Source organism: Schistocerca cancellata, chromosome 6 (assembly GCF_023864275.1).
Source record: "Schistocerca cancellata isolate TAMUIC-IGC-003103 chromosome 6, iqSchCanc2.1, whole genome shotgun sequence".
Taxonomy (NCBI): Eukaryota; Metazoa; Arthropoda; class Insecta; order Orthoptera; family Acrididae; genus Schistocerca; species Schistocerca cancellata.
The window spans coordinates 146,106,154-146,118,580 of record NC_064631.1 but is presented as its reverse complement, the minus strand read 5'-3'; the positions used below and the strand labels follow the sequence as shown (position 1 = coordinate 146,118,580).

Genomic DNA, 12,427 nt, shown 5'->3' with positions numbered 1-12,427 from the left:
ATTATTTCAGTTGTTTTCTATATTATTCTTGTATGTAGTTGTGATTCGAAGACGGATCACTGTTTTGTGTTGGTGTTATACTTGGAGACTTTGTGTTGGTGAATTGAACAGTCCAATAAATTGTTTTCGGACTTTGATCGTTAGTTTCTTCTGCTTACGCAGGCATATCAGTACGCACGGAATTTATTAATGATAAAGACGAACGACAAGGCCTCTTTATCGATCTGTGAGTATTTCGTTGAGAAGGCGTCAGACTTTTCAATGCATAGGAGATGAATCGCTGTGTACCATAATCGTTGTGGGGCTCCAAGAAAGCAATAATGCCACAGGGGGGGGGGGGGGGGCATCAGCACCCAAAACTAGGGTATGTGATGCAGAAAAGGATTTAAGGCAGGGCGCCAAGCATAACACGTGCTTCAGCTGGGTGGAAGCATACTCATAGAAAGCCGACCACCAGAACTGAACGCCCTTCTTCCATAACTGGTTCAATGGGTGCTTAATACATGCTGCTTGTTGGGGGAACTTAAATGAATAATTCAGTTGATCCAAAAATGCTGTCAGCTCCTATTGGTTTTTGGGGATGTAGGAGAAAGTCAACAGCTGCAACAGTGCAGTCAGTAGGGTGAATCCCATCTTTGTTGAGAAAGTGTCCAAGGTATTGCACTTTCTCTTGAAAGTGCCAGCACTTGTGTTGGCAGAACTTGAACCCGACATCACATTACATGGTACAGAGGGTGCAGAGATTGCGCAGGTGGTCTTGGCACATAGTACCCATAACTATTAAGGCAGATAGGTAATCATTACAAGCAGGAATGGACATGGTTAACCATTCCATGTATCTCTGTAAGATTACCGGAGGATAAGAGACTCCAAGGAGCCAACGGTTATAGCTGTACAAGCTGAAGTGTGTATTGTGATTATAATGTGTCACGATTCCTGATCGAGTGGTATTGTTAATAAGCATCAGCAGGGTCTAGCTTGGAAAAATATTCACCACCGAAAAGCTCTGTGTGGAGATCCTCCAGACGTGTTATGGGGTAAGTTTCCAAGTGGGGCTGGAAATTGATTGTTGATCAAAAATGTCCAAGAGGGACATTTGGTTTCTGAACCACTGTCAGGGGTGTGGCCCAGACACTAGTTTTGACAGGTTCAATTACCCCAACGTCAAGAAAGCGATCAAGTTTGAGCATAACCACCATCTATAGGGAGACATGAAGTGTACATGCCTGACAGAAACGGGCCTCAAAATTGGTGGCCTATCCCAGCCCGGTTCTAACAGAGACACATAGGTCGTCAAGTTTCTGGAAAGGAACCGTGCCTGAGACGACCTGAACCTCATCCACGATGAAGAAACAAAACAGCGAGAAGGCATCCATACTGAAAATATTGCCAGCTGAGGGACTATTGACAGGAAACAACATCATCGTCTGACTAACCTTCTTGTGTGCTGCCATAGTTGCCGTCGCTCCCATGTCTACTTGTAAATGAATGTCCTGATTTGCAATCGTGAGATGAATAAACAACTTGATGATGGGGGGGGGGAGGCGGGGGCGGGGGGGGGGGGGGAATTGCCCTGGGGAACAACAGCGTGGATTTCATGCACCATCCCTTGATGGAAGTGTGGAGTGGGGTCCGACTCTACCAGTGCATGGCAGCAGACTGAGATGCCCATTCTTTCCCCAATGGATACAGTGTGCCCAGCGATCTGGGCAGTGTGCAGTTGCTGCATTGTGAAGCAGTCAGGACTAGATGGGAGACCACACAGCGTACTTCGACACATTGTGCTCATAGGACACTGACACGTCCGAAAGTGACAAATCACGACGACGCCCACGGTAAAAGAACTTACGAGAATTCCGTCCTACTAATGGAGGTTGAACTGCTGATACCTGGGGACGAGCCACAAGGCGTTTATTTGCTCTCGAAAAATTGTTCGATTTTCAAAATATCGCCCAAAGGAGGATTGGCCAGCTTGAGGGCTGCGCTGCGTATCCATACAAGAGGTTTTGCAAGACGGATTTGCGCAAGTGAAATAAGTCCCTGCAAATGCGTCACCCACGAGCGGTATCGGTTGCTTGTGGTATTGATGCAAAACAAGGCGCAATGCGATGACATAGAATCTTTGCGTAAAATATTTCTACAGTAACGAACGTATCTACTCGAATGTGAGTGCAACCTGATTTGAGAAAGGAGCCAGAGAAGCAGAGGATGATTTCCAACATCACAGGACAAGGCAGATGTATCAAAATATAAAAAAATCCTTTGGTAAATTCAATAAAAGGGAACAGTTTATAAAGGATCAGTATGGGAAAATATTGACCAACAAAAGTGACATACAAAACAGATGGAAGACATACTTTTCACAACTTCTCAACTACAATGACCCACACTCTTACTTTAAATTGGAAGAACCTGATACAATTGATACAGCTGATACAGTTACTACCCCATCAGTAAATGAAATACAGCAAGCAATAAAGAAATTAAAGAATAACGAGGCTTTTGGCGAGGACAAGATATACGCTGAGTTATTAAAGAATGGAGGCCCACAACTGGAATTAGAAATACAGGCGTTAATAGAAACAATTTGGGAGATGGAAACCATTCCCGCAGATTGGAAAACGGCAATTGTGTGCCCCATATTTAAGAAGATTGATCCACTAGTTAATGATAACTACAGAGGAATTGTCTTACTGGATGTCACCTACAAAATCTTATCAAACTGCCTATTTAAACAGGCTGATACCAATAACAGAAGAACTGATTGGGGACTACCAATGCAGTTTCCACAGTAACAGATCCACATTAGATCACTTATTCACCCTAAGACAAATAACTGAGAAGGCGTGGGAATTCAATGTAGATGTCCACATATTATTCGTAGATTTTAAAAAGGCCTATGATAGCATACACCGACAGACACTCCTAAATATAACGAAGGAATTTAAAATACCATCAAAATCAGTCAGATTAGTTAAAATGTGTATCGATGAAACTTTGTCGCGTAAAGACACCGGTAGGATAAACTGAAGATTTTAAGGTGTACACTGGACTGAGGCAAGGGGATGCCATTTCACCTATTTTATTTAACCTTGTCCTAGAGAAGATTGATACAGAATTTTCTAAAACCAGTTCACAAGGGATCCAGCTGCAGGATGTGAATATTACAAGACTTGCCTATGCAGATGATGTAGCACTAATAAGTAGTTCCAAAAGAGAATTAATCAGAATGATGCAAAATTACTACAAAATTGCTGAGAAAACAGGATTACATGTTAATGAAGAAAAGACAGAATACCAGCCCGTAAGTAAGAAAACCAGAAAAGATGCACCTCTGACTGCAGATGGATTCAGTTTCAAGACTGTTGACCACTTCAAGTACCTAGGAAGTATTTTTAGTAATTTTTAGTAATAAAAACAGAACAGATATAGAAATAGATGCCCGTTTATCAACAGCAAACAAGACACTTTTAGCTTCATCAAAATTCTAAGAAGATCACTTCAAAATCCGCTTATATCAATCGACCATTATATCTGTGATGTTATATGGATGTGAAACATTAATATTTAGAAAGAAAGAAGAAGAAAAACTGTTAATATTCGAAAGAAAAGTACTAAGGAAAATTTTTGGACCTGTATACGACGAAAATAACATGGAACGGATAATAAGAAGAAATGAAGAATAAAGAGGGCTGTATAAACACCGTAACATCGTCGAAGTGCTCAAGAGGAGAAGTTTGAATTGGGCAGGCCATATAGCAAGAATGACAGAGAATGGACTACCTAGAATGACATTCAGCAGAACAATAGATGGAACGAGAAGAAGAGGGAGACCCAGAATCAGATGGCGGGATAACATTCGGGAGGACACAATGAGGATGAAGAGCAGCGGCAACTGGACAAACAGCGCGTTGGACAGGCAGGAGTGGAAGAGGCTCATAGAGCAGGCGTATGGTCGTTAAGGCCCTTGTCACATGTAAAGTAAAAGTAAAGTAAAAAGCAAGCCAACTTCTTTAGTAAGAAAAACGTCTCTGGGGAAGCCCAAGAAAGGAAAAGCTATCACTGGAGAGCGTCATCAGAAACCCTAAAACCTGGCGAAGTGCTGTTTCAGCCGCTGCAAATACTGTCCCAATCTCAATTGGTGTCGTCAAACGGCCTAAACGCGGGTGGGCGGGACACACATTGGGAAGCGATAGGGAACTGCTGTTTCAGCTGCTGCTGAAGGAGCAACTGTTGCTGTTCCGAGAGTTTCACGCGTTTTGCGTCCGTGAGACATTGTTAGACTTTTTCTTTGTGGCCAGTCATAGGAGACTCTGCCCGACCAGCCAAGGACGTTTGCGGTGAGTCGCCGATAAACACGGAAAGACAACATCACAGTGGATGGACAACGCAAACGATAAGGCAGAATGACAAGTCCAGAGACTGCACTGTAGTTCCTTCTCTAGATTGTCGCACTGATGACAGAATGGTAGATATCGAAATAGACGACAGAGGGATAGAGAAACGATTAAAATCGCTCAAAAGAGGAAAGGCCGCTGGAACTGATAGGATACCAGTTCGATTTTACATACAGTACGCGAAGGAACTTGCCCCCGTTCTTGCAGTGGTGTACCGTAGGTCTCTAGACGAGTGTAGCGTTCCAAAGGATTGGAAAAGGGCACAGGTCATCCCCGTTTTCAAGAAGGGACGTGGAACAGATGTGCAGAACTATAGACCTATATCTCTAACGTCGATCAGTTGTAGAATTTTGGAACACGCATTATGTTCGAGTATAATGACTTTTCTGGAGACTAGAAATCTACTCTGTAGAAATCAGCATGGGTTTCGAAAAAGACAATCGTGTGAAACCCAGCTCGCACTATTCGTCCACGAGATTCAGAGGGCCATAGACACGGGTTCCCAGGTAGATGCCGTGTTTCTTGACTTCCGCAAGACGTTCGATACAGTTCCCCACAGTCGTTTAATGAACAAAGTAAGAGCATATGGACTATCAGACCAATTGTGTGATTGGATTGAAGAGTTCCTAGATAACAGAACGCAGCATGTTATTCTCAATGGAGAGAAGTCTTCCGAAGTATGAGTGTCATAGGACCGTTGCTATTCACAATATACATAAATGACCTTGTGGATAACATCGGAAGTTCACTGAGGCTTTTTTCGGATGATGCTGTGGTATATCGAGAGGTTGTAACAATGGAAAATTGTGCTGAAATGCAGGAGGATCGGCAGCGAATAGACGCATGGTGCAGGGAATGGCAATTGAATCTCAATATAGGCAAGTTTAATGTGCTGCAAATACATAGAAAGAAAGTTCCCTTATCATTTAGCTACAATATAGGAGGTCAGCAACTGGAAGCAGTTAATTCCATAAATTATCTGGGAGTACGCATTAGGAGTGAGTTAAAATGGAATGATCATATGAAGTTGATCGTCGGTAAAGCAGATGCCAGACTGGGATCCGTAACAGATAGGGTTGATAGAAGAGATAGAGAAGATCCAACGGAGAGCAGTGCGCTTCGTTACAGGATCATTTAGTAATCGCGAAAGCGTTACGGAGATGATAGATACACTCCAGTGGAAGACTGCAGGAGAGACGCTCAGTAGCTCGGTACGGGCTTTTGTTGAAGTTTCGAGAACATACCTTTACCGAGGAGTCAAACAGTATATTGCTCCCTCCTACGTATATCTCGCGAAGAGACCATGAGGATAAAATCAGAGAGATTAGAGCCCACACAGAGGCATACCGACAATCCTTCTTTCCGCGAACAATACCAGACTGTAATAGAAGAGAGAACCGATAGAGGTATTCAAGGTACCCTCCGCCACGCACCGTCAGGTGCCTTGCGGAGTATGGATGTAGATGTAGATGTAGAGAGTCAACCAATCCGAGAGCCGAGACGTAGCAATATCAGGAACCAAAACAGTGATGAACGTAACGAAGAATAACGAGAGCACATCCGGAAGACGACTGAGATCTGGGCCGCAGTACTGCTAGCTTTGCAGCATGGCTGCGACAGCCTATAGTGCGGAGTGTGACAGGCGCCTGGCGCTGAGGTGGGGACAGCAGCGGCTTGTAAACGTTACGAGCTGCCTAGCGGCTGTCGTCTAGGTCCATCCGTTGTGGCGGGCTTTCAAGCTCCGAAGGGCCGGGATACCAGAGATTAAATGATGCAACCAGTCAGATACAGTGACGGGGCAATGAGGCGTTTAACTGGCAATGTGTGGAGAGTGAGGTTCAGGCCAGAGGTGGTTCTGTTATGATTAGTGGGTGTTTTTCTGACCGTTATTTGGACCCACATAGGTTACCGTGTCTATGAAGCGGGTAGTTTACTTCAAAATTGTCGCTGGCCAAGTGTTGTCCTTTCTCATACGTCTTCATGATGGGCACACTGTGGACACTCAGGTCTTCAATCATGACAACAGCCACATTCTCTGGTCTGCACACATATGTTTCAGCGTTGACAAAGTCTCAGGCACCTTTCGTACTTCGACTGTCGCACTAAATCACCAGATCTTACTCTCATAGAAAACGCCGGGGCCTATCTGGAACAGAGGCGGAAACACGCCAGTCAACATTCCCGAAATTTGGAAACTCGATGATTTCTGTTCATCAATGAGTGGTTTCACCTCCATGTGCCATACTTCAAGAATATTGTGGACTCTTCCTCGCCGACCTGAGGTCATTATCCAGCTAGAGTGTGTGTTGCACGATTTTACTTCCGGAAGGCGTCCGATACAGTTCCGCACTGTCGCCTGATAAACAAAGTAAGAGCCTACGGAATATCAGAACAGCTGTGTGGCTGGATTGAAGAGTTTTTAGCAAACAGAACACATGTTGTTTTCAATGGAGAGACATTTACAGACGTTAAAGTAACATCTGGCGTACCACAGGGGAGTGTTATGGGACCACTGCTTTTCACAATATATATGAATGACCTAGCAGACAGTGTCGGAAGTTCCATGCGGCTTTTCGCGGATGATGCAGTAGTATACAGAGAAGTTGTAGCGTTAGAAAATTGCAGCGAAATGCAGGAAGATCTGCAGCGGATAGGCACTTGGTGCAGGGAGTGGAAACTGACCCTTAACATAGACAAATTAATGTATTGCGAATACATAGAAAGAAGGATCCTTTATTGTGTGATTATATGACAGCGGAACAAACACTGGTAGCAGTTACTTCTGTAAAATATCTGGGAGTATGCGTACGGAACGATTTGAAATGGAATGATCATACAAAATTAACTGTTGGTAAGGCGGGTGCCAGGTTGAGATTCATTGGGAGAGTCCTTAAAAAATTTAGTCCATCAACAAAGGAGGTGGCTTACAAAACACTCGTTCGGCCTATACTTGAGTATTGCGCATCAGTGTGGGATCCGTACCAGGTCGGGTTGACAGAGGAGATAGAGAAGATCCAAAGAAGAGCGGCGCGTTTCGTCACAGGGTTATTTGGTAAGGGTGATAGCGTTACGGATATGTGTAGCAAACTCAAGTGGCAGACTCTGCAAGAGAGACGCTCTGCATCGCGGTGTGGCTTGCTGTCCAGGTTTCGAGAGGGTGCGTTTCTGGATGAGGTATCGAATATATTGTTTCCCCCTTCTTATACCTCCCGAGGAGATCACGAATGTAAAATTAGAGAGATTCGAGCGCTCACGGAGGCTTTGCGGCAGTCGTTCTTCCCGCGAACCATACGCGAGTGGAACAGGAAATGGAGGTAATGACAGTGGCACGTAAAGTGCCCCCCGCCCCACACCATTGGATGGCTTGCGGAGTATAAATGTAGATGTAGATGTACACCTACATCTACACGACCACTCTGCAATTCACACTTAAATGCCTGGTAGAGAGTTCACTGTACTACCTTAACACCATTTCTCTACCGCTCCACTCTCGAACAGCGCGGGGAAAAAAAGAACACGTAAATCTTTGCGTGAAGGCTCAAGGGATAAAAAGATCTTTTTTTTTCTCTTATATGCTCAGAATGTGAGATTTAAAGAGTAAATGCACATTTATGGAACTTACTGTAGTGCCTTAGCAACAGCTGGAAAGAACCTGTACATGAGACTTGAAATCCTCGTTTTCAACGTAGGTTCGAATATTTTTCGTCCCCACTGGCGAAACTCTGTGTCTGGATTCCGTTGAGCATGGCACTCGACTCCAAAACCGACGGAGGCGATGACGTCGGTGGTGAACCTGGCTGCTATCTCCCGCATCTCCAGGATCTCACCCCTCTTCGCTGGCTCCTGGAGAACCTCCACGAGTTCGCGCCCACAGTCCTGCATCGTCTGGAAGAAAGAAGAGACTAGTGGCAAGAAAAGTTCCTCTCCCATACACAGGGTAGCCTGAAACAGTTTGAAAAGCTTTCAAGAGTGTTGCAGGGTAGGTTGTGCTGAAAAATAATTCTTAAGAAAAAAATTCGATAAGTTGCGCCTTTTCCGAGTTAATTAGCATTGAAGTTAGCCAATCAGGATCTTTCACGCACAAATTCAAATGGCCCGCCATATACACTGAAACGTCCCCTTAGAAAAATTAATCAATTACAGTATTTGATTTTCAAACAGCTGATGAGAACTGAACGTACTCAGACATTTTGCTCTTTGCTTATTCTGATCATCACGAAACTGACACACAATATTTTTAACGCAATGCAATCTTTCAATAATCCCTACAAAAGAATGGCCCTGACTAACAATAACCAATAACTTTCCTGAATCTTTTAGTCTACCTCACAAAAATCTTCGTTACTCGAACTACTGCAATACAGCAAGCGCCAATACTGCCAGCTAAATAAAAGATTCTAACTAATCAAGGCACCAATTACACACATGCTTGGAATGACATGGGGTTTTATTAGAACCAAAAAAATACAAACGTTCAAAAAACGTCCGGCAGATGGCGCTTCATCTGATCAGAATAGCAATAATTAGCATAACAAAGTAAGACAAAGCAAAGATGATGTCCTTTACAGGAAATGTTCAATATGTCCACCATCATTCCTCAGCAATAGCTGTAGTCGAGGAATAATGTTGTGAAGAGCACGGTAAAGTATGTCTGGAGTTATGGTGAGGCATTGGCGTCGGATGTTGTCTTTCAGCATCCCTAGAGATGTCGGTCGATCACGATACACTTGCGACTTCAGGTAACCCCAAAGCCAATAATCGCACGGACTGAGGTCTGGGGACCTGGGAGGCCAAGCATGACCAAAGTGGCGGCTGAGCACACTATCATCACCAAACGACGCGCGCCAGAGATGTTTCATGCATCTAGCAATATGGGGTGGAGCGCAATGCTGCATAAACATCGTACGTTGCAGCAGGGGTTTATCAGCCAGGTTGCGGATGATGTGATTCTGTCACATATCGGCGTACCTCTCAACCGTCACAGTAGCAGTTTTGCTGTCCAGAGCATCTGTCGGACATTTTGTGAACTTTTTTTTCTAATAAAACCCCATGTCATTCCAAGCATGTGTGTCAATTTTTACATATCTATCTATATTATTCCGTGGTTTATTAAGTTTTCAAAATTATACTGACTTTTTGATCACCCGGTATATATATATATATATATATATATATATATATATACACTCCTGGAAATGGAAAAAAGAACACATTGACACCGGTGTGTCAGACCCACCATACTTGCTCCGGACACTGCGAGAGGGCTGTACAAGCGATGATCACACGCACGGCACAGCGGACACACCAGGAACCGCGGTGTTGGCCGTCGAATGGCGCTAGCTGCGCAGCATTTGTGCACCGCCGCCGTCAGTGTCAGCCAGTTTGCCGTGGCATACGGAGCTCCATCGCAGTCTTTAACACTGGTAGCATGCCGCGACAGCGTGGACGTGAACCGTATGTGCAGTTGACGGACTTTGAGCGAGGGCGTATAGTGGGCATGCGGGAGGCCGGGTGGACGTACCGCCGAATTGCTCAACACGTGGGGCGTGAGGTCTCCACAGTACATCGATGTTGTCGCCAGTGGTCGGCGGAAGGTGCACGTGCCCGTCGACCTGGGACCGGACCGCAGCGACGCACGGATGCACGCCAAGACCGTAGGATCCTACGCAGTGCCGTAGGGGACCGCACCGCCACTTCCCAGCAAATCAGGGACATTGTTGCTCCTGGGGTATCGGCGAGGACCATTCGCAACCGTCTCCATGAAGCTGGGCTACGGTCCCGCACACCGTTAGGCCGTCTTCCGCTCACGCCCCAACATCGTGCAGCCCGCCTCCAGTGGTGTCGCGACAGGCGTGAATGGAGGGACGAATGGAGACGTGTCGTCTTCAGCGATGAGAGTCGCTTCTGCCTTGGTGCCAATGATGGTCGTTTGCGTGTTTGGCGCCGTGCAGGTGAGCGCCACAATCAGGACTGCATACGACCGAGGCACACAGGGCCAACACCCGGCATCATGGTGTGGGGAGCGATCTCCTACACTGGCCGTACACCACTGGTGATCGTCGGGGGGACACTGAATAGTGCACGGTACATCCAAAGCGTCATCGAACCCATCGTTCTACCATTCCTAGACCGGCAAGGGAACTTGCTGTTCCAACAGGACAATGCACGTCCGCATGTATCCCGTGCCACCCAACGTGCTCTAGAAGGTGTAAGTCAACTACCCTGGCCAGCAAGATCTCCGGATCTGTCCCCCATTGAGCGTGTTTGGGACTGGATGAAGCGTCGTCTCACGCGGTCTGCACGTCCAGCACGAACGCTGGTCCAACTGAGGCGCCAGGTGGAAATGGCATGGCAAGCCGTTCCACAGGACTACATCCAGCATCTCTACGATCGTCTCCATGGGAGAATAGCAGCCTGCATTGCTGCGAAAGGTGTATATACACTGTACTAGTGCCAACATTGTGCATGCTCTGTTGCCTGTGTCTATGTGCCTGTGGCTCTGTCAGTGTGATCATGTGATGTATCTGACCCCAGGAATGTGTCAATAAAGTTTCCCCTTCCTGGGACAATGAATTCACGGTGTTCTTATTTCAATTTCCAGGAGTGTATATAATCAGTTCATGACATCCAGTCTTACAAATTTACGCTCTCTGATGGACACAGGTCCAGATCATCCGCTCTCAAAACTCCGCCATCTCTCTCCCCACATCCATCACTGCTGGCGGCTCACCTCCAACTGCGCAACGCTACGCGCTGTTCACATCCAACTGACAACACTACAATGGCAAACATTCCAACAATGCAAACCAGCCACAGACTGCACACAGCACAGTCAGTGATTTTCATACAGAGCGCTACATGACGTTACCAACATAAAAACCTAAACAGCCTACTTACAACACTGAAGAGCCAAAGAAACTGGTACAAATGTCCAATATCGTGTAGAGCCTCCGCGAGCACGCAGAAGTGCCCCAACAGGGCTAATGTCTGAAGTAGTCATGGAGGGAATTGACACAATGAATCCTGCAGAACTGTCCCTAAATCCGTAAGAGCGCAAGGGGTGAAGGGCTCTTCTGAACAGCACGTTGCAAGGCATCCCAGATACTGCCAATAATGTTCATGTCTGTGGAGTCTGGTGGCCAGTGGAAGTATTTCAACTCAGAAGAGTGTTCCTGGAGCCATTTTGTAGCAGTTATGCACGTGTGTGGTGTCGCATTGTCCCTCTGGAATTGCCCAAGTCCGTTGGAATGTACAATGAACATGAATGGATGTAGGTAACCAGATAGGATGCTTATCTACGAATCACCTGTCAGAGTCATATTTAGACGTATCAGGGTTCCCATATTAGTCCAACTGCACGCGCCCTACATCATTACAGAGCCTCCACCAGCTTGAACAGTCCCCTGCTGACATGCAGGGTCCATGGATTCATGAGGTTGTCTCCAAACCCATACACTCCCATCCGCTCGATACAATCTGAAAAGAGACTCGTCCGACCAGGCAACATACTTCTACTCACCAACGGTCCAAAGTCAGTATTGACGGGCCCAAGCGAGGCATAAAGCATTGTTCGTGCAATCATCAAGGGTACACGAACGGGCTTTCTGCTCCGAAAGCCCATACCGATGATGTTTCGTTGAATGGTTAGGACGCTAGCACTTGTTTATAGCTCAGCACTGAAATCTGCAGCAATTTGTGAAAGCGTTACACATGTGCAGGATCTTTTCTTGCAGGATCTTTTCCCGGCCGCAGCGATGTCGGAGATCTGATGTTTTGCCAGATTCCTGATATTCACGATACACTCCTGAAATGGTCGTTGGAGAAAATCCCCCGCTTCATCGTTACCTCGGAAATGCCGTGTCCCATCGCTCGTGCGCCGAGTATAAAACAACATTCAAAATCCTTTAAATCTTGGTAACCGCCATTGTAGCAGCAGTAACCAATCTAACGACTGCGCGAGACACTTGGTCTTACACAGGCTTTGTCGATCGCAGCACCGTATTGTGCCTGTTTACATATCTCTGAAATGG

At 45.9% G+C, this 12,427-nt stretch overlaps 1 protein-coding gene across 1 annotated transcript in view; it reads right to left on the bottom strand.

Moving 5' to 3' along the window:
- LOC126088205 (cytochrome P450 6k1-like) overlaps nt 1-12,427 on the bottom strand; it is an 82,534-nt gene that overhangs the window by 46,742 nt on the left and 23,365 nt on the right. The window contains exon 4 of the mRNA XM_049906331.1: nt 8,020-8,282. Coding sequence (XP_049762288.1) covers nt 8,020-8,282 — 263 coding nt within the window. The remainder of the gene's footprint in view (nt 1-8,019; nt 8,283-12,427) is intronic.